General features: G+C 41.6%; 1 protein-coding gene across 1 annotated transcript in view; it reads left to right on the forward strand.

The window, feature by feature from the left end:
• The first annotated feature begins 3,035 nt into the window (after window positions 1–3,035).
• b4galnt4a (beta-1,4-N-acetyl-galactosaminyl transferase 4a) overlaps window positions 3,036–22,572 on the forward strand; it is a 162,586-nt gene continuing 143,049 nt past the window's right edge. Inside the window, exon 1 of the mRNA XM_042495373.1 lies at window positions 3,036–4,564. Coding sequence (XP_042351307.1) covers window positions 4,423–4,564 — 142 coding nt within the window. The 5' untranslated portion in view covers window positions 3,036–4,422. The remainder of the gene's footprint in view (window positions 4,565–22,572) is intronic.

Genomic DNA, 22,572 nt, shown 5'->3' on the forward strand with positions numbered 1-22,572 from the left:
TATTAAACCCCCTACACAGATACATACACACACACACACACACACACGGCTCACAGGTATTTTCACTTAATCTGCCTGATGAGACATCTTCTTACTCAGGATTGTGTGGGTGTGCACAGACTGTGCATGACTGACATCTTCCTCAATCTCTCGTTAAATTTGATGTCAACTGTCACAGTGGGATGTTTTATACCTATATTTTTTATATTTTATTATATTTTCTCACTATATATTTTTTCTCCCAATTCTCCATACCACATTTAGTACTAAGTGTTTACAGTATGACCTATATACATATCTCTACAGTAAAGTTTTAACATACTTAGCCATTTTATACAACAAAAAAATTAAACAGTACTTGTAAATACTACTTGGGATGTAAATCAAAAGTGTCATCAAGATTTAATACTATATTGATTATACCAATATGATACTTTCTGATATCACAAAGACTGACGCAATACGGTTTAGATTCGATTCAGTTCAGGTTGATATGAGACAATATCAGTAAATATTGTCACTGAATTTTAAAAAAAAAACCTTTGAGCTGCCTGGAGCTAGGTAGATAGCACTGTTTGAATGTGAAGGAAGGAGCCTAAGAATTTCAAAATGAAGGTTAAAGATGATGATATGTATCAATGTTCTCACTTTTTATTGATAATATTGAATTTTTGATCATTCAGTCAATATATCAGTCCAGACTGATGTATCGTTACATCCATCGATCCATCAAACATTAATCAAACAACAACTTCAGAATTCCAATTAAGCTTAACAAATTTCTAAATGTAACCTTTTCCAGCTGTGAGCAGTTCTGTCATTTTTTTGTGCATTACGTTGAAGGACAGTACACAGCTAGCAATTTTTAGCTCTAAAAACGTTCCAAGAATGCAACCAATGCAATGTTTTAGTAGCATTCTCAGCTGCAAGTTTTCTTTTGGTTTTGATGCCATTCTTCTTAAATTAGGGTAACATTCTCTATAAATATAAAAAAATGTTTAACATCCTCAGAATGCTGCAGGTATAATGTCACATCTTAGTGAGCATTTAACCTCATAGGGACATTAATTGAAATGATTAACATCCTTAAAACATTCTTTGAACATTAGATTAAAAAGTTTTCTTTAAAACACTATTGCAACTTGTAGGTAATGTTAGCCAATGTTGTGGGAACAACATGCTACCTGCAGCCTATACATCAACAGCACACTAAAAAAATCTGTTTTTCCACTATAAACAGTTTTTTTGTGTACTTTATTTTTTAGCTCCTGGACCCAGACACTGTTTTTGCTAGCTCACTGTTCTGACCATCAGCTGGATTTACTGGGACTCTGAAATGATGCAAAGCCATTGTTAAAGATATTAGTTCCACCTGTGCTTTTTACTGCTATTACAAGTCAAAAAATGTTTTCTGTTTCTAAAATATGAATGATATGGCAGCATAGTGTTATGGATGGTGAGATGGAATATCCACTTATTTATCTACCTGTATTTTTTCCCTCACAAGACTGAAGCACCACCAACTTGCAACGATTGTAGTTAAGACTCTGTTGCCTTAATGTAGTGATTGCTCTTTCATCTTTGACCAGAGGGCGGCAGTCATGCGCGTGTTCTGAGTGCGTTTGCAGGGTGTCACCACACACACACACACACACACACACACAACACACAGGCTACATGATGTGCAATTCCTTTGTAACGAGCAGCAATGCCAACATAAGGAATATTATGTCAGCCATATTGAAATCATAAATCTGCAGAATGATTTTGTCATCTTCTCTTTAAATATCAGACTGCAGTTGATTTTCTAACTAGATGGACTTTTAACTACCTCTGACATCACTGAACTTTGGGAGGTTCTGGTTTTGGGAGGTTCTGGTTTTAGACGACCACTCAGATGAGACAAGAAATTCACGTCACCAAAACACGTTTCTGCAAGATTATGATGGACATTTTCCACCGTTTGTGACATCTTTTTGAGTGAAAGCTAATTGGTTTGTTGAGAAAATAGCCGGCAGATTAATCGATAATGAAAAAATAATCATTAGCTGCAGTCATATTTGAAACTCATCATCGAATTTTTTTTGTTGTTGAATATATTTGATTATACTTGATGGGAGGATTGATAATGTCAAAAACAAAATATAAAATTAAAAAATAAAACAAGGGAATTTGAGAATGAGAAAACTATTCCGCAAAAGGCATCTATTGAAGTTTGTCAAACAAATAAAAAAACAAAAAAAACAAATACATTTTCACTTGGTGATTTCCGTGAAGATCATAAAAATTGAGATTTTCAAAGGTTTATTGTAAAAAATAGCTCATATGGGGGACGATTGTTGCAGGAAACTTATTTTAAGAAGGAATATCGGATGAGTGAGCCAAAAACTGACAGAAAACTAGTATATCCGTGCACAGATGGCGTTTTGATCCATTACCCATATTAGGCAAGGCAAGGCAGCTTTATTTGTACAGCACATTTCATACAACAGAACCATTCAAAGTACTTTACAGAGGAATAAAATATAAAAACACGATAAAGGATATAGACTCAATAAAACAGTAAAGACATAAGATATGAAAGGTAAAATGAATTACAAAATAAAGAAAAAAATAAAATTAAAAAAATAATTAAAAATAGCAAAAGTGCAGACAAGAGGTGCAAAGATAAAAGGAACATATAAAATGATATAACAGTAGTTTCGTTTCTTGAGCTGTGTCTCCAATGCACCAAAACGCGACTCGTCATTATTTTTCAAGTAAGTATGGATCCTTGAAGTCTGGGGAAAAGGGCACAATAGGAAAGCTTAACAAGTTTGAGGCTTTGCGCTCAGCTATTGGATGATGGATCACAGTAGTAGCCTACCAAGCAACGGTGAGGGCAAACGTTGTCATCCCGCCTCCTGTGGACCCTCTGCAGGCCTGTAATTGGTCGCCAGACTTGCCATTCCCCTCCCGCCCAGGTTAGGTTGCTCTGCAACGTTAAGATGCTCAATTGATGGGCGTACTGAGCTGTGCAGTGAAAGGAGATACCCTTTACGTGTTTCATTGTAGCAAAACAAAACCATGTTCTATCTTGGTTACATCACTGCTTGTTGCTGGTTTCTCCGCGACACCCTTCCTGGAGCTCAGCTGTTTTTTCTCCCTGCGCGCGGCGACAAGCGGGTTGGACGATGCTATTGCGGCGTTTTAAAGGGAAAAAAGCTCATGACAGAATAACAACACAAGGCAGTGCGTCGCCGCCAGCGCCACATATCAGTGTTTCTTAGTTTAAATCCGGATGAGGTGCTTTTGATCTTTCTCGCACGCGCGGTTGGACTCGGACAACGCAGGTAGTTTTGGGGAGAATTTGGTGAAACGCACCTGCCGCGAACCGGAAAAAGCACATGGACATCTGTTCCCTGGACCTCAAGTCGGACATCTGAGTATTTCTATCAAACATCTCTCTTTGTTTGGCCGCCATGGAGCATGCACAGTTTTCAATCTGCAACCTCGGTTTGATTTTTACTCGTCGCGGGGATTCAAACCAGCCCGAGTGTGAGGATGACAGCTGATCGCCCCTCCTCTCCCGGGACTTAAATAAAAACGCGCTCCATCTGAATCCGCTGCCCTCGATCGGAGTCTCAGTTTCAGCTGTGTTTAACAATAGATGGAGCGCAGAGGGCTGTGACATTTGGTTGATTGCCACCTTCCCCTGATCAGGTTACCTTCACACGCGCAATCCGTCAGAGGTGTCACCGGCAGTCATATTTCACTGGAGGCCTTTTAATGTCATTTGTACTCATTTGGAAGACTGTCGCTCTGTAAGGAAGTGTTGCAGCACTGTGGAGATATCACCTCTCCACATGGAAACTAAATTCTTGCTCGCTGATACTTTGCGCTAAACCCCATGGCCCGGGGATGATCCTTGAGTAGCCGATAAAATAATCAGCGTCGCGGTGTCAGCAAAGGCTTGAGCTACAGGGGATTTGTGTAGATTATCGCCGGACTGCTATTTTGCTCCCCCGGTCACACTCTTAACTGAACTTAGCAGCTTTTGATCTGCAGCCTTTTCCCTGCTGCTGCAGCCAGCCTGGAAACTCCAGCAGGGAAGCCTGTTTACAAGCCACGCTATTCATAAGGGGGGAAAGGGGAGGAAAAACCGGGTTGCATTCATAGGCAATGACTGCCACAGAGGTGTTTGGACCCAGATCTGAGGATACGACGCGTTTGGCGCTGCTGTCACCCCGTGGATCCGGGGGAATGAGGCGCGCTTTAAGGCAGTAGTCAACACTCGTGTTTACGCGCAGGCTGCCTGCGATGCCGTCGCTTTGAGCGGGAGACCTTCAGAAAGAGCCAGACAGAAATAAAACACAGAGCAGCCACTTTCCGGACCTCTTTTGACTATCTACCGGGCGGCTACCGGAGGATGTTTGAGCCAGGATGCTGCGCTTCCCCGTGAAGAAGATCCGGAAGCAGTTCAAGCTCCTGCTGCTGCTGGTGCTGCTCACCTCCGCCGTGTGGTTCACCTACCTGCACATCAACCAGGGCAAGACCATCAAACTCCACTTCAACTACGGAAAAGGTAGGATTTCTGTGTCTGTTCATCTCATGCATTACTCTGTCAGGCTTTGTAAAAAGGAGTCTTGTCTTTTAACCTGATGGATATGAAGTAACAGCCCCTAAAGACGTGTTAGACAGGAGGCAGTACCATAAACTAGTTCAACACCACTATAAAGTCACCTCTGAGAACAGTGAGCTCCTGCAGGAATATTAAAGGAATATTAAGGTGACATCCTCAACGATAAAAATGCAATACAGCATCGTAAGGCCTCTGTAAAGTCACCACATACACTGTAAAATCTGACAAGCTGATTTTACTTCGAATAATATTGGAAACCGACTGCCTTGAAAAAGTAAAGTAAACATAACTATGAATTTTAACATATGTTTATATTTAATTGTTAAGTTTACTCCAAGTTAAGCTGCTGTTACTTAATTCTTTGAAGTATTTGCAACTTAAAAATGACAAGTGATATTACCTTGTTCTTTTATAACTTCAGTAAACAAAGTTAGCCTGATGTAACTTGATCATCACAAAGAGGAGTTTTCAGGGGATTTACAAGCTCTGTTTTGTCAACATGTTTAAGTAAATACAAATATGACTGGCCAGTTTGCAACCAGCAGAATACAGATAGCACAGTATACTTAGACTGATTGATTTAATCAAACTTGTCATTTTTATGTTGCAACAACTTCACAAAACTAAGTAAATATAACTAAATTAAGAGTAGACTTAACAGCTAGCTGTAAAGTAAACACAAATTAAGACCAATAGTTCTATTTACTTACGTTTTTCAAGGCAGTTGGTTTTCTAGATTTTAAAAAAAGTAAAATTAACATGTCAGATTTTGCAATGTAGTAACAAGTATATCAGAGATGTCAAAATCCCAATCTCACGATAAGGTCAGTATGAACACCACAGGCGCAAAAAGTCCCTTTATAAATATAAGTAGTTGCATGGATTTATGACAAATGTGTCCTTGCTGACTTTCACACACAGATTGTCCTCCCTGTGGGTTGTGTGATGGGTACGACCAGAGAAGAAGTATCAGAGAGAGGCAGCCTGTCTCATAAATTAACAATAGTTTCCTTCTCTGGGCTAAGTAAAGAGCACCGCGGTGTCGGGCCAGGTCGAAAGCCAGACCCCCGCCTTCAACATTAATAATCAAAGGGCTGTTCATGAAGGTGGCTACAGAGGTCATAGGCATGCCAGTCAGACTTAGAAGAAAATATCAGCGGCTCGGTCAGTGCAGGGGAGGCAGGTCTCCACCTGCTGCTGTGATGCTTCGTATTACCAACGCTTGATTGCATTAAGCCACTGTGCACAGCGCATACGGCTGGTTGTAAGTGATGCAGAGCATCGTACAGGAAATGTTAATGAAAGAAATACTGATGAAAGGTGCTGGGCGACATAACGTACCCTCAGTTACTACAGATTCAACATGGGACAGCGGTGTACTCTGTCTCCCGCAGCTGTCTGTGTAAAGTGATACCCAATGATTATGATGTCCTTGAAGAGTGTACACCATGCACGCACACACACACACACACACACACACACACACACACACACACACACGCACATGCACTGGCACACACGATGCAGTGACACACAGGGATCATTTCATTGACTCTGATCTCAGCCGTGGGGTTTTCCCAGCGACAGACTAGATTTAGTTTTCTGATGTTGAGAGTCCTGAATCATACTGATGGCTGACGGCTGCCACTCCGGCTTCTTGTGTTTGGTAACTGCAGCTAAGTGAACTGTGAGATTGTGTCATGAGCTACTAATGTAACACAGTGCTCCTGCAATGAATTCCACATATATGACGTTTATATTATTCCACCATGAATGTATATGGCAGATATGTCTCAAGAAAAGTACACAAAAATGTACATAATAAGCCTCATATGAGGCGGATTTATTGCAGGGCTTTGGTGTTGCATTGCACCGTATCATACAGGTGCTCATGATATTATGTCTCACAGATGAAGTTGATGTAATGAATGGTCACTCTCGTCCCCATATACTAAGCAGATTTGTTGGATATCGTTGCATTGTGCTTTCTTTAGCCTTTGTGATGTTGCTGTTGCTGCACTGCTGATTTTGTGCCCAAAAGCATGATTGTCCTTTTCATTCCCTGAAATCGCATAGCCTGCTGATATTTCCTGAATTTACTGTGTTCCTCATTTTAAGGATTCCGCTAATAGTATGCCTTTTGTGACTCGTCCGCTGCGGCCGTCTGGCGAGGGCAAGAAGCTGTTATGCTGTACTTTGCTGGTCTGTGTGTCTAATTGACTGTCTTCCATTTAGCAGGCATCTGAGCAGGTCAACTCACTTAACCTCTTATGAATAACATGTCCCCTCTCGCACCAAGGGTTTCTAAGTGAGATGTAGCCATTACTGAAAATGGGGCTCTATGAAGTGTGTAAATATTCATATCAGGCTGGCAGTATTCTCTCCACACAAAAATCTTCATTGATTCTTTGCACTGAGGTGGGGCAGGTAGAAATAATGTAATTTCATTTTTGGCCTGAGTCCTCCCTTATTTAAATATGAAATGACAATTTGTCAAATTTCCATTCCACTTGTTCCTATTTTAGAGGAAATTAGATTTGTCTCAGCCAAATCCTCTCCTTGAGGAAGCACACGTATTAGACAGATTGCTGCTAGTACTTCATCCACTAGATAATGTCTTATTGGCATATGACCAGCAGACTTATGAGAAATATAAACATCTTGGCATAAAGTGCCCCATTGAGGCTTCGTCTATCTAATTGTGAATAATGATTTGAGAAGCGCGTCGGAGACAGTTTACAGCAGGTGATTTTACACACATTCTGTGTAAAGTGTTCCAAAGTTCAGTCGGCTCACCTCTGTGTGCTCATGTGTTGGTTGACTGGGTCAACATAATGAGGGGGCAGAGGCCTGAGACTTTGAGAGGAGACCTTCTTAATGGTCCCCCACAGAGTCTTCATGGCAAACAAACACGGCTTTGTAATGCATTCAACGCTTCTCGCTGAAACACATCATGCGTATCCTCAAGACCTAACAAACGCCTTGAATACATTTTCTACTTCATAAAACATTTGCAATGGCTTTTGCGAACGCTTTGAAACTTTCTTTGTTTACACATGTCGGCGGCCTTTTGTCGTCTTTTAACCCGGCATTGCCACCTCTTTGGTGCATTACATCCACCAGCTGTAACTGCTCTTTCCATGTGGTAGTGATTTGTATGAACCTACTTGTGTGTGTTTTGGAACTGCAGTCCTGGATTTATCAGACATTACCTGGTGGATCTGTATGTGTGTGTGAAAATGTCCAAATCAGCTAGAATAGACATTAAAGTGTTTATTTACAAAGCACTTCTTGGTTAACTTTCTCGGTGACTTGTAGGTCTTTTTAAGTGCAGAGCAACGTCTCACTGCAGTAGGTCTCAAGACTATTTGGTCCTCGAAAATCATCATGTCAGTACCTAAATTGGGAAATTGGCTTTTATATATTATGGCCCACACAAGTGGAACAACCTTCAGACACTCTTAAAATTAGACGCACTAATCCCTCTCAATCAATTTAAATCTCTGTTGACTGACAGAGCGCAGTGAATGCATGTTATCCTTGAGTGATGTTGTCCTTAGCGTTGATGTTTTTGAGTATTTGTTGATGTGTGCAGTGCCTATTGTGTGTTTTTGCCTTAATATGCACTTTAGTTTCACACTTCTCATGTTTTGCAGATGTATTTTGTAGTGTGCTGTTGTTTTTGTTTTTTTTTGCAATGTAATCAGGGCGTCTTTGTAAAAGAGAGCTAAACTAAACAAAAAACTCACTATTTCAAAGTCCGTGTAATGTCCGAGCCCAAGTATGACTAGAGCAGGTCATAGTGCGGAGAATTCACAGTCAGTGAGTCGGCGGGTTGATGAAGTTCCTGTCATGTGACTGGCGGAAAGCAAAAAAAACCCAAACATCTGAGTATGAAGATGAAGGTTCGTTTACACGTAGAAAAGCATCTAACTGGAGAGATGACGAAATTCTAAATCTTCTGTTGGTAAAGACTGATAGCGTAATAGTGAGACAAATTCAAGGAACGGCAAGAGACTTGCTCGTTAATACCCAAATTACCAACCAGCTATGTAGCAAAAGACTGCAATTTCTGCAGCATACTTTTTGCATCATGTCCTGCCTCATGCACACTTTACCCAAGCTCCACGCTTTCCTAAACCAAACGGAGTATTTCCAGTAGGTGAGAACGCATCTGACATAGACCATCTCCTGCTGCGTGTTTCCTGACTTGTTTTTCTGGACATTGTGTTGAGTTCTCACAAGAAAACATCCATAGAGACACAAAAAAGGCCCACTCCAGTCTCAGAACAGTAATGGAAAGTCTGAGGTTGAACTCTGTGGTCTGGCTGACAAGAATCTGGGTGCGGCGGTGAAAGGAAAGCACTCTCGACAGGTGCTGATTGCCACGAGCAAGCTTCAAATAGCAATGTTCTTGTTTTTCCCGGGCTAGTGACATTTACATCGTATAGTTTTAAAGGGTTTTGCTGGGTCTATATGAGCTGTGGCGTTACGAGCCCAACCTGTGCATTACCAAGTCTATGTATTGTGTCCGCTTGATTTTCGCTAGTCTGATGAACATGTAATTTACCTAAAAAGTAATATGTGGTCATTGACATCACACTGTGGTGGGTAGGCAAAGAAATCATTTCATCGGATCATTTAGCACCAAGCCAGCTGCAGACACATTGAAATGGACACTAAATTATTCAGAACAGGATGGAGCTGTGTGATTGACTGGTGATTGAATGGTGATGGGCAGTGCGCTCACATTTTTTGTAATTTTATAGAAAGTAGAGAGAGACAGAGAGAGACGGATCCAATATCAGGGAGGTAATGGCACACATGAACGGCAGCTCATGAAGTGAGGAACTTGATTTCTGGCAAATTCTAGAAGTTGAAGTTACTTCCTACCACAGAAATAGAATAAGAGGATAACAGACATTTAAGTGTTTGCTGTTGTCAAATGAGTGGTTAAAAAAAGGTTATTGTTGGTTGTTGTTTTAGTGACATCACACGTCAGCGGGGCCTTAAAGTGTGTCACAGTCACTAGTTTGAGAAATCTGTTTTGGCCATCTGTACATACTAAGCTAGTGTTTTATATTTGCTCTCTCCTGTTGATGCTCATCATGTAGCCTGGTTCTATAATCAACGGAGATCGGACACAAAAGACACCTCTTGATCAGGATTGGGTGCTTTAAACCCATACCTGTAATTCAGTACTGGTACCCAGTCATACCTTCATCAGTACTTTTATTTTTGAACAAGCCTCAGGGGGAATGTAGACTTAAAAGCAATTCTGCTTCTCTGCTATTTTCTCATCACACGTGGAGTTCTTCTATCTTCTGTCACAGTCCATCTGTCTCGCTGTGATAGGCTATTACCAAAGTAGTTTTGAAAAGAAAAAAGACAGGATGCCATAAGCATCACAGCAGATTATCACTACAGCGATAGTTTGGGTTCTTTGGGGAGCCCATAAGCTGGAGCTGTGGCTAGCATCTTGGCATTTGGGTGCGTTCGCCTCTTGTCTGAAATTGAACCCGGCGGAGCTCCACTTCCAGCCTTGGAGCTCCATGGTAGGCTTCCAGGCTTTAGGGCCCTGGCGTTCGCACCCAGATGCGCTCTCTGGTACAGAGATTTGGCACCAGTGGATTTAAAGTGAATCACTACTTGTTAATACCAACATAATTTAGTTTGATACCCGTAAAAGTACTGAGCTAAGTACCCATTTCTCCATGCTTCCCACCACTCTGTACTGCAAAACCTCACCTGAGTGAGTTCTCAACTTGCCTCAAGTAAGTTTATACGGACATTAGCCTGCTATAAAGGTCATAGTTCTTTGCAAAGCTAACAGTGCAGTTAAAAAATGGCTGCCACTCTGGCAGTGCTGCTATGTTGATTTGAATTTCTGCTCTACTCTTATTGTATTTCTATGCCTCCTACCCTGTGAAACGTCTCTGCTTGAGGAGTGAACTTTAGGTAGAGAACATACATACAACAGAGCAGTCTTGATTTGCTCTGTGTATGAGTGTATCATTTAGCCTCTCTTGTTTACGAACCAGCCAGTCAGAAAAATATAATCACACTCACACACAGACACACACATACACACACACACACACACACACAGACCCTCACACACACACATTACGTCCAATGGGGCGTAATATTTGGGTGTTTCTTGGGGCATTCATTTATCTTTTCTTAAAAGCCAAGGTAGTTGCTGTAAGTGTGATGATGAGGAAAGCCAAAAAGGTGTAATTAAATAGTTTTCAGATTGCACAGTGGCCAGACTAGCCTTATTTAATCAGAATTTCAATGAGGAAGTGTGTTGGCAGGCAGCGCTGCGGTGCATATTAGATGAGTGCCACATTTATGCGGCCACCCAGTTGTACAACAGCCCCCCTGTTTACCAGCATCAACAGGTCCACTGAGGAGGAGGAGGCTGGCTGCTGCATACAGGCCTCTATTGATTAACTATGATTACACATGTAGAGGCACGCACACGTGCATACACTCAACAACCCCCGTACAAAAACACAAATATGTTGCCTGTATATTTGTAAAATGGCTCATAATGCACACATCCCCACTCTGAAGGGATAAGGAGGAAGTCGGAAGGGGAAGTCTCAGGGGCCTCGACAGATTGGCTGCTTGGTTGCCCATGGAGACAACATATGGAGAGGAACATGCTGGGCTGGTGGGATGTTTCAGCTCTTATTTTATCAAGACCGATGAATTCAAAGGTTTTGAGGAAGCTTTTATGCGTTGAATATCCTCAGAGAGACTAAAAATAAAGCACATGTGGATGCCGTAGCATTGTATTGTGCTCATATCTCTTGATAGGAAGGTGAAACTCCAACCGCATACGCACACATACACACACACACACACACAAACACACAAACACACTTGGACATAGTTGCAGTTCAGTATCAAGTTGGATTTGGCTTGTTGTATCTCAGCAGCAACACCCTCAGGCTTGCTGGCTGTCATGGTAACCATGCCCTCCGATGTCACTTTTCCTAATTTTAGCTCTTGTGGTTCTCTCGGATGGTCAGATTTACCTTGGCCAGAACCACTCTGTAATCCCGGCGTTTGTAAATGCTTTCAAGTGTACACAGCACCTTTTTCATGCCATTATTTATTCATGTAACAATGAATATTGTCAATTAACCTTTCAGATTTGTGAGTCATGCAGCGGCTCGATGCCCTATTGCCCCTTTGGTGAACAGTTGTTAATGGGAGAAGGAAGAACAGAGCAAAAATAACAAAACCATAAACAACCTGCATGCTTAGTGAAAAAGCAATTTCCGAGGCAGTCGTGTTGTATATCTTAGGTGTGTTTCTGACAGCTGAATTTAGAAGCTTTTACAGGAACACCGAGCCCAGCGTGGGAGCAGTCTGCAAGTCTGCATCAACAAAGTGGTTTGGGCATGTTAAACCGGGGTCACATGTGAACCCAGCTGGGCAGTGCGACTTTTAAAGATTGCTTCCATTTGGGAATCCTGGGGCCTTTATATCACTGTGTAAGAGCTCCGTTAATCAGATGAAAATGGGGGGAAAAAAAAAGAAAAAGCTTTTCATCAGGAGACATCCTGAAAGGGGTGAATTATGAAATTGTAGCTGTACTAATGTGGTGATTTATATTCTTTACAGCCATACTGTTTGGCTGGCTTAACAGAAATATTTCTGAGACTGAGCAAGCACATAATTCGATTTTCAGACGGAAGTTATTGCTGCAGAAACCTGGATGTTTTCAGTGCTGTGATTATAAAATTGAGAAGTGGAATCTTACAGTGCAATCTTTGAGAAATGATTAGATCTAACTGTACTGATATGGAGAGACTGCATTATATATGAAACAGTCATTTAATTTAAAGCAACCGAATCTTTGACGTCTTATTTCATTTAAAGGGCTGCATCATAAAAGCACGTGGCAGTCAGTCCATTGTAAGCTTGTGTCTGGGGAGCTGGGATGGGACTGTCAGAAGCTCTACCATGAATCTGCCCCACAGCTTATCTGACCAACCCAGTAAATCTCTCTCTCTGGGTAATTCCACAGCAAGGATGAACGATGTCCCCATAACAACTCGCACAGTGCATCGTCAATGTGCCTGGATGCTGTAGGACCTGTGTGGTGGAGGTGGAGACAACGGAAGGATTAAGAGGGGGAAATAACACCTCCTGCTCTTCTTACGCGTTTGCAGATATTTCATTGTCCATGCTGTCATATTGGTGCATTTGCTCAGTTTCATCCCCACTTGCATCTCTAAAAATATGTTATTGTAATCTCTCGCTCAGTAGTGATTAGCATTTTCTTGCTTGTGCAAAATGCACAGTGCTACTGGACCGAATTTATTATGGTGCTAAAATAATTCACACTCAGGATCTGTTACATTCACATACCCACAGTGCATTTCACAACCCTCAAGTGTTGCTTGTAATATTAACAGATGTGGATATAGGATCGAGGGATGAAGGGAGGCTAGGTTGGAAGGTGAGCAAAAGCATTGGGAAAAACACAAGTCCGGAGTGTGTTAACCTCGGGGTTAATGAAATTTGTGTTGGCCTGCCTAACAAGCCACCATCAAGGTACCAGCTCTGCCCCATGCAGATGAGAGTTCTGGCCCGCTGCCACAGCTTTGCCGCAGGAGATTTGTCTCTGTGTGTGTGTGTGTGTGTGTGTGTGTGTGAGAGAGAGAGGGAGTTAGCGAGTGAAACAGAGAGATTTAGTGTAAAAGAGAGGGAAATGTGTATGTGTGATGTAGTTTGTTTTTTTTCCCAGTGTGTTATTGCATGTGTCTGTGAGTGCGCACCACCCCGATCTAGCTGCCGTCTGCACTTTAGCCCCAGTGTTTAGCTGAGCAGAAGAGGAAGCAGCTGAATGATGGCACTGTCTGCCCGCTGGCACGCTCGCTGCAAATGGGGGACGAGCATTTGGGGAGGAGGGACAGGGCAGAAGAAGGACACCCTTCTCACGCAACAGGTGGGACACGCAGCAGGATGCACCAGGAGAGGATGTGGCTGTGACTGTTAATATTCCCAGCCCTTTGTGGAGAAAAATCTGTTTGTACCTGGAACTGTGTTGGTTGTGTCCAGATGAGATGAGCTTTGCTGTGGAAAGCTATTCAGGTGTGTCTTCCGTATGCAGCGGGAGGGTCTAATAATGCAGCAATCATACTGTTAAACAATGCCATCTAGATTTAATTAAGACCAATTTTCCTCAGTAGAGAGATAAAAACCCACACAATTTGGACAATTTACTAGGAAGCTGCTGGGAGACACAGAGGAGAGGAGTGTAAATCTGAGAGTGAGCAAGTTGTTGGTGAATTTTAAGAAATGAGAAGCCACCGGAGAGCGAGAAAGAAAAGAGGGAGTGCCACAGAGACAGATGTCAGGTGGGAGTATCGACTGCAGACGATCATGATCCTTGTCATGATGGGATTTGTCAGTTTCCCCGCGCTCGGGCCCGGTTCCGCTCTTTACTCCCCACCTCTGCAGAAGGATTTTCTTTCATAGGGTTTCTATGCAGCGCCGGGCTGTATCAGCTCTGGTGTCGCCTTACTGTAAGTGATCCGGACTGAGCAGGATTTCAATCAATCATCAAAGAGTGTGTCTGTGCGCTCCCTGCTGCTCAGAATGAGCTTTCTGTAGCGGTGGTTAATGGAAAAGGTCACCTCTCCTCGAGGCTGTGCTGGTTCTCAGCAAAGACAGAGAAAGGATCAGAGGAGAGGACAGATAAACCTCAGAGACAGAAGAAACACAGGGGATGTTGGTCGCATTGTAATCACCTTTGTGGATATGTTTTTTTTCAGAGCTCTGTTGAAAAGTCAGAAATTCTTGATATAAGACAGTAAAGTGACCGTAGCGTGCTTGTCCCTGAGCGCATCCTTCTTCGTAGTTTTCACTCGTATTCCCTGTCACCCTTCTTTTGAAATCACTATCATGCACATTCTTCCCTTCCAATGCTCACTTATGAATATTTACACATTTGCCAGATCTGGAGGTGGGATAGGAATTCATCTCCATTTATAAAAGCTCGCCGGGCAAAGTTGAGTAGGAAAGTTTTCTTTACTTTGACATTTAAGGGCTTTTGCTAGTATTGTGTGGCTGCCATTTAGATAAAACTGTATCCTGCTCTTATACACAAAAGGATAAAAAACACCAAGTATGTGATAGTGGTGCAGATAAGGCTCCCCACTGCTCCACAGCAGGTCTGACGGGTCTCCCCTGCTGACTGCAACCCAATATGAAACTCTAGTAGCATTTTTGCATTTTGCTTAGTTTAGCTGAATGGTATATATTCCCATCTTGACATCTTTTTCTTTTATCCAGTATTATTACAGCTTTTTTTTTTTTTTTTTTTAAAAAAAAACTCATCTCCTTTCGTTCCATTTCACCTATCATCCAAGTTATCTCTTTACGTCTGACTGTTTCCATCTTTTATCTTATTTTTCTGCACGGAGCGTAGGAGGATCAGAGGAGGCAGGAGCAGAGAGCAAGAGAAAGAGAGGACAAGGGCTGCACTTTGTCATTCTTTTGTTTTGCGTCTCAAAGGCCTGCTCGCCGGCTTGATTACCATGTGAGCTGCTTTGTGAAGGAGCGCCGCATAGCTCTCTGAGCGCTGTCAAACACTGTTCCCTTTTTTTTCCCCCTATTGTGACCAGCCATGAGGAAAGATATTCAAGAGAAGAGGAAAGTTTGCAGTTTACTCTGGAGCTGTGTTTGTTTTCGTACAACTGTGCATACTTGCTTTGAGAGGAGCCCCGCCACTGTGCACTGAATTTTAACATCTCTCTATTAATTGAACTTCTCTGTCATTCATAATAATTAAATCCCTCCTTTTAGTATCCACCATAGTGGTAGTGATAGTCCCAACCACACTGTTACAGCTGATAGAGAATCAGTTGTTGGTGTTTTGATCTGTAACAGTGGCCATTGAGTTTTGTGTTGCAAGATAATTTTGGAAAATTGTTTTCTTTTTCCTTTTCAGGATAACTTCTTATTTTTAAGAGTTTAGTTTTTATTTGTGGCAATTACAGCGGGGAAAAGCTGCAGGCGAAAAGAAGGTTATAAAGCAAGCTGTCACCGCAAGTTCAGTCAGAGTGTTTTCAAGTAAACAAAATGAGAGGCTGATAGCTAAGAGATTTTATCAGATGTTTTGGAATATTCTAGCACATTCATTATTTTAAATGTTTCTGTCTTTATTTATTTATTTTATACATTTTACATCTTTCTTTCTTGCTTCCTTGTTCTACTTCTTCTTGTTCTAGAACATGCTTTTGGGGATTTCCTATCATGTCACGTTTCTCTCTCTCTCTCACACACACACACACACACATACACACACACACACACACGTATGTGCATATATGTATATATATATATATATACACATACATACATACATACACACACACACACACACACACTGAAGTGGAGTGGTGTAGAAGAAGTAAGTGGCATGATACCATAAAGTACAGTAAATAAGTTCAACTCCGAGGTTAATTTTACATTATTTGAGTATTTTAATATCATGCCACTTACTTCTTCTACACCACTCCACTTCAGAGGGAAATATTGTATTTTTTACTCCACTATTATGATTAGATCACTACTTTACAAATAAGATTTTTTCGCACAAATCAAAAATATGAAAATATACAAGTGCAGCGCAAATAATTAGTTGACTGATTGGAAAATTAACTTTCTTTAATGCAAGTCATTTTTCCTTTAAAAAACATTTCATGGTTCCAGCTCCTCAAACTTACTGTATATATGAGGTCTTGCTGGTTGATTATTTTGATTTATGAAATGTACTTAAACCATTTTGCATGTGTATTTTTACTTTTAATACTTTGTGACATTTCTTTGAAATCACATTTACTTTGTTTAAGTTCATATAACAGTTGGCCTACATCAGTTTCAGTCCTGCAGAAGTTCTTCTTCGTGCAACATTTTTTGGTGTCATGTCTCCAGTCTCGGTCATGTTGCAGAGTCTTTGCACATAGCACAAAACCTGCCTTTAATTCAAGAAAATGTTGCTGCATGAGGCCCATTGTTCCCTACCTTCTGTTTTGTCCTCCCTCCTGGACAAAAAGTGATGCTGAGCTCCAGAGATCCAGAGTCAAACTTTTCCTCTTACTAGTTGTGTTCGAAAAACATTATGCCAAACTACCTCTGCACACCATCACCATTTCATATGGCTCATTGACCAGCTCCCACCCCTGCTCTGACGCACAGCAGAGCCCCCCCTCTCTGTTGTGGCAGATCTGTTGGTTTTCAGATTGTTTGGCTGGCTTATTGGCTGGTTCGCAGACTTGCTGTAGTTTTCTGAAGCTCTTGGTGTGCTGCAACAGCGGCAACACTTGCTACGGCAATAAAAAGCAGCAAACAGTGACATTATTACAAACTTAAATCGAAGGATACTTCTGCCTCCACTGAGCAGGAGAGGAAAAGTTGTGTGGAGATGAGAGTTATCTGGAAATAGTTGTAAATGTTATCCAAGCACAGCAGGGCAAGAAAATGTACGTGCACTACCTGTAGCTGTTGTTGATATCTTGAGTTTCAGATTCGCATCTCAGTGCACATTGCAACATGGCTTCATTTCCATGATGGCACAGAGAGGACATTCTTAAAAGCTCGTCTGACAGTGAGGGCATTGTACGTCAAATGTCACTACACTTTCCTCCAACTCCTCCTCTACCCTCTTATCTTTCATTTCCCTCCTGCTCGGTTGCTTTTCTTTATTTCAGTCTTGCTTCTCAGCCTCCTTTACCTCCATATAATGACACCTCTATCCCACCCCTCGACAAATGAGATGTGGGACAAATGCGAGCTTTTCATCTGGTTGCTTTCGACATGGAGATTCTCCTTCCTCAGCAAAGCAAGACGATTCAACTCTATTATCTCTCTGTCAAACATGCTGCTGTTACTCGCCCTGCTGCTAGAAATGAGATGTTTTTACATCACTGGGGAGGATAGTAGCGAGGGCTGGCAATGAGACATTCAGCATAATTGTTCCAGCAATTTTTCTGACCATCTGAGTTTATTTCAGACTACAGAGAATAAAGAGAAAACAGCAGAGGACTTTCACATATCGAATGCAGGAGGTGAGAGCAAGAGTTTTAGTGTGCTGCATTTTAAGTGGATTGGCGAGTGGCTAGATAGATCTGTAGTATAGTTTACTCATGTATATACATATATATTTGTGTATACGGAGGAAGAATCAAGATAGAGATTTATTGCAGGTTTATGTGTGTGCGTGTTTCTGTTTGTGGGATGAGTTGGCAAGCTACTCACACTGACCTGAAGTTCAAGTTTTCTGCGTCGTGCATGAAAAATAAGTCGGCTTTGTGCAATAAAAGGTTTGTTCCTTGTCTCTCTTCTCTTTTAAAATGGAATTAAACATTCCAAAAATTTAGTGCACAATAAAAATGATTGAATAAAAGCATATTATAGCCCATTAAAAGTGTAATAAAAACAACAGTAAAGTATCCACAGCAAAGAGACATTAAAATGCTATCAATGCAAATAAACACAAGATGTTGCTGCTTTATCAACACAGTCCTCCACTCACATGTGTTATTTAAGCGTCACAAGAAGTATCTTCTGAAAAATACATATTTTTAATAAGCACTCAAGATAAAACACAGACCTTATTGCGTCGCGATGGATGAGAAAACAGGCATTTTGCGTCTTCGTGTCCATCGCGCAAGTTGAAATTGTTCAACATGAGTTTTTTAAATCTATACTGATAAATAACACTACAGGTAAGAAGAAAAATATGTATTACTCATTTTGGGGTGAAGTGTGCCTTTAACAAAAGTGTTACATTGATATACGGTACATAAGGACACCATTCTACATTTACAAGGCCAAGGTTTTCATGTTAACAACATCCTGTTACAGTAAAAAGTCCTGCAGCAAGACATCAAACCCCCTCTCCTCATCTAAAGTCAACTGCTTTGCTCATAAAAGGAACCGCATATTGAAATAAAAATATGTTAAATCCAGCATGCTGTGATTGTGCGCTTGTCTTTTTCCGTGTTCACGGGGTTCCCCTTTTATGATTTCTTTGTGTACTTGGCAGCAAAGCGTGGCTAACTGTCTTTGTCTCCCTCGGACCACACTGCGGACTGCGGGCATTCCACATTAACTGTCATTCCTCTTTTGAAATAAACCACTTTGCAGCTACATTTGCGATAACGGGTCTCCACTGCCGCTATCTGAAAACCTCTCTGTTGTTTTCAATTAGATAGAATCAAGCCTAATCACTGAGACGACAAAGCGTGCCCGTGTAACTCACTTATTTTTCATGATTTAAAGTGCCAAATTAATTACGCATTACATCAACTGTTAATTCTGCTTGCCAAGTTAATGTTCATTGTTAAAGCAGCATGTCGCATTGCACAAATGCCCTCATCAGGATTTTTCTTTGTTAAAAAAGTACCGCTGACTGTATGCTGTGTGTTCAAAGAGCGTCAACAACTCTTACAAAGTCAGTTTTTGTGACAGCTGCGGTAAAAGCCCCTATTTAAAACTGATTTCCCAGCATACTATGGGGGTTCTGTCATGTTTAAAAAGTTGCAGTTTTGCAGGCTTTGTATACATTTTTCTGTATGTATGTGTGTGCCGGAGGGTAAATGAAGGAGGAAAAAGATTAGTTTTTGTTTACAACAGTGTTTCCTACCCAGTCACTTTAAAAGCTGAAGTTAGTGATGGAGAAAGTGATAGTGTGGTTTGGCTCTTGTGCAAACAAGGTCAGTGCAGCGTGATAACACAGAGTAGCCCTTGTCTTCTCCTCCCCTATCTCGCTCACATTTTTGCTTAGAATTGTAGGAAAGCTTATTATATTGCCAGTTCCTACTAATCTGCTTGCAGCCCACACATTTGTAGGACAAAATGCACACACTTACAGGCACACACACACACACACACACACACACACACACACACACACACACACACACACAGGGTGTGGACGCATAGAGGAGTAATTTGTTTTTCTTTGAGTGCCCTTAATGCTTGCTGGTGCTCTGAATAGAAAAATTATCCAATCAACAAAAAAGTCCGTGCTGTTAAGAGTTCTGCCTGTGCAAATGAAGTCGTCACAGGCTGAAGTGGATTCTTCTTATAACCACCATCAGATTGGGACACGCTCACTCAGTGTGCAGGTGAAGGTCTCACTCGGCTGGGTTAAGTTATTGGAGGTTCAGATACAAGTGTCTGCCAGAGCTGTTTTCACCCTGAACGCGTAGCACAGTATGGACGGTCAAAGCCACCTTGCTTTTTCTGCTAAGATGCAGTCATACTGTATAGAGGGCTTCCTGATGCTAGTGTAATAGCAAGGTGCCTTGTATGATGTGTAATTACTGTACTTGAGTGCGGCACATTGTGAAGGGAGATCGACACATTATGTTTGAATGCAAAGAGCAGAAGAAAAGTGTGATTAAATCCATTTATTCTCTTGACCCCAATACCCTCTGTACTAGTGTTGTATTGCCTTATTTAAATTGCTGGTAGCCAGTTTACCTGATGATTGCAACTAGGGCCGGCGACAAATTGATTTTAGTGATTAATTCAAATTTGCGGTTTATGATTTTTTCAAATGCAAATCTTGATTTTCTCCTCCGACGCTCCCTTTAGGCTTCTGTAGTCACAGTGGGTTGGGCACTCACTCATGCACGACTACATGACAGCACGCATGAATGACAGGGAAGAGTATGTTCCTAAAAAGAACATAGTCTCATCAGTTGTTTGGAGCTGGTTTCAGTTTTGCGGCATCAGATCTCGAACTAACCACAGTCCACTGCAAAGTTTGTTTACAGTACAGATTTTGCAACTAAAGGCAGCAGCACGACAGATTTTTTGAAGCCAGAAGTGACCATAGAGGGTGGAGCTGTGTGGAGCAATGGGTGGATCTGACTGAACTGCAGACAGCCTGTCAGTCAAAGCAGCCACACATTTAATTATGCGTCATTTTAAGCATGAATAAAATGTAAACATGTGAGTTACATAAAAGATTAGAAGAGAAGGACATAAGCTATAGAGACCAAAACTGTTTTTTGTACCAGGCTGTAAACATGTTTATTTCTCTGCTGTAAAGTTGTACATTTTAATAGGGTTTTGGACTGGAGACAGCATAAAATGCACATTGCGTCTGCCTCATTTTTCAGTCCTGTAGGTTGCTGCTAAGCATAGTGTTGATTGCGTATTCACTCATGACATGTCTTGCAGCGTATAAAAAACACCATACGGACATGTTAACAAGGTTAAAACTTCACTTAAGGGGGTCATTAAGAAACTGATAAGACCAAAATAAAATTCAAAGAATAAATAGTCTGCAAAGGAGCCTGTATAAAAGAACATGTGCACATTACAACTGCCATGCTGATGATATCTTTGAAATGGATGTCATGACTGATCATACAACAGGTGAACCTGCAGTCTGGAGCAGTTTTTGGTCATACAACTTAGTATGTGATGTTTAAAAACTCTTGAAATGGTGACAATGAAAGTTTGTTGGATAAATAACAATAACTTAAAACCTCACCCAACAAATGTACCAAGCCTGAGTATCGGTTTATCAGTCCAGTCGTACAGGTGTCACCAGCAGGGACCAACAGACCAGCTGAAATCCACCCTGCTGCAATAAAGTTCACCCACCTTCAACTCTCTCTTGAGTTTTGCCACAAATTGTACCAGAAATGAACAACACCAACTCACTATTTTATGTAGAACTTGTGCTTTTGCGGGGGCTGTCCTGCTGCCAGAACTCCCTCAATATGTGCTCTTCACTTACTGAAAGACTTAAAAATCTGTTTACATTATGTGGCAATATGCCTCTTTTCGTTAATTAGTGCTATAGCAGCACAATCAACGCTAGTTAATGTAATTTTAGACTGCTGCACGATGATTGACAGATTTGATGTAATTAGAGTGCGACAGTAAGAGTTGTTTTCTTTCTTAAATCTTCATCCACTGAGTTTAGCAACATAGTGGGTGCGTCTCTTCCTGTTTACCAAAATGTGTGTTTGCAACTCGGCTGTTTAGAGTCGGAGAGCGGCTTGGCCTTTCTGCAGGTGGTGTCCTTCCATCATTTCAATGTGCCACGACAGGAAGCTCTCTCTCTGTCACTCTTACCGTCCTCACCACCACCGATCATTGTCTGTGCTACAGTGAGGATGCTTCCTGTGTGTGGTCTGCCTGTAGAATGCAGCACCTGTGTCCTTCTGCAGGCTACTGTCCCCCTGGGTTAGATGTTATTCCTGCTGGTACTCTCTCTCTCTCTCACACGCACACACACATATGCCCTCCGTTTCCACCCGTCCCCCTCATTGAAGCACTTTCTGCTCATTCGTATGCCACAAGGGATTCCTATTTTGCTGCCTAGATTCTATTCCTTCCGGGGTTGTTGGAGTCCGCACCTGTGGGGTTCATACACACGCACACTTGTGGGCTGAATTTGCTCACATGCCTCCTATTTAAGCTGTAGGGAACCTGACTCTGGAAGCATTTAGATTTGCCCCCTGAGTTCCAGCTGCGAGGAAAATAGGTGCAGGAGCCGTGGAGGAGATATGACAAATAGAGGCGAGGGAATATCATCAGACTCCAGCTGCCACGAGAGATTCATTTTAAAAAGGGCTTAATGTGGTCTGTGCATATTTTAAAAACCTATACAGACCTGTTAAGCCACATCCCACAGAGGTTTTATTGCTTTTCACAGAGAATACAGTCATTTTTTCTGCCATACAGGGGCTTTTTATATCACCGTTAATGTTGTCAGACACTAGTAGTGGGATGTGCGAACATCAGCGCAGAAAAACCTGAAACCTGCTGAACACACAAGAAAAGATGTGCTGGATAGTGTGCTGAAATCAAGTGGAGTGCCATGTAGATGAGGTCTATGTAGATTTTGTATAGGTGTGTGTGTGTGTGTGTGTTTCTGTGGGCTCAAAGCATTATAT

The sequence above is a fragment of the Plectropomus leopardus genome, chromosome 11 (assembly GCF_008729295.1).
Source record: "Plectropomus leopardus isolate mb chromosome 11, YSFRI_Pleo_2.0, whole genome shotgun sequence".
In the NCBI taxonomy this organism is placed as follows: domain Eukaryota; kingdom Metazoa; phylum Chordata; class Actinopteri; order Perciformes; family Serranidae; genus Plectropomus; species Plectropomus leopardus.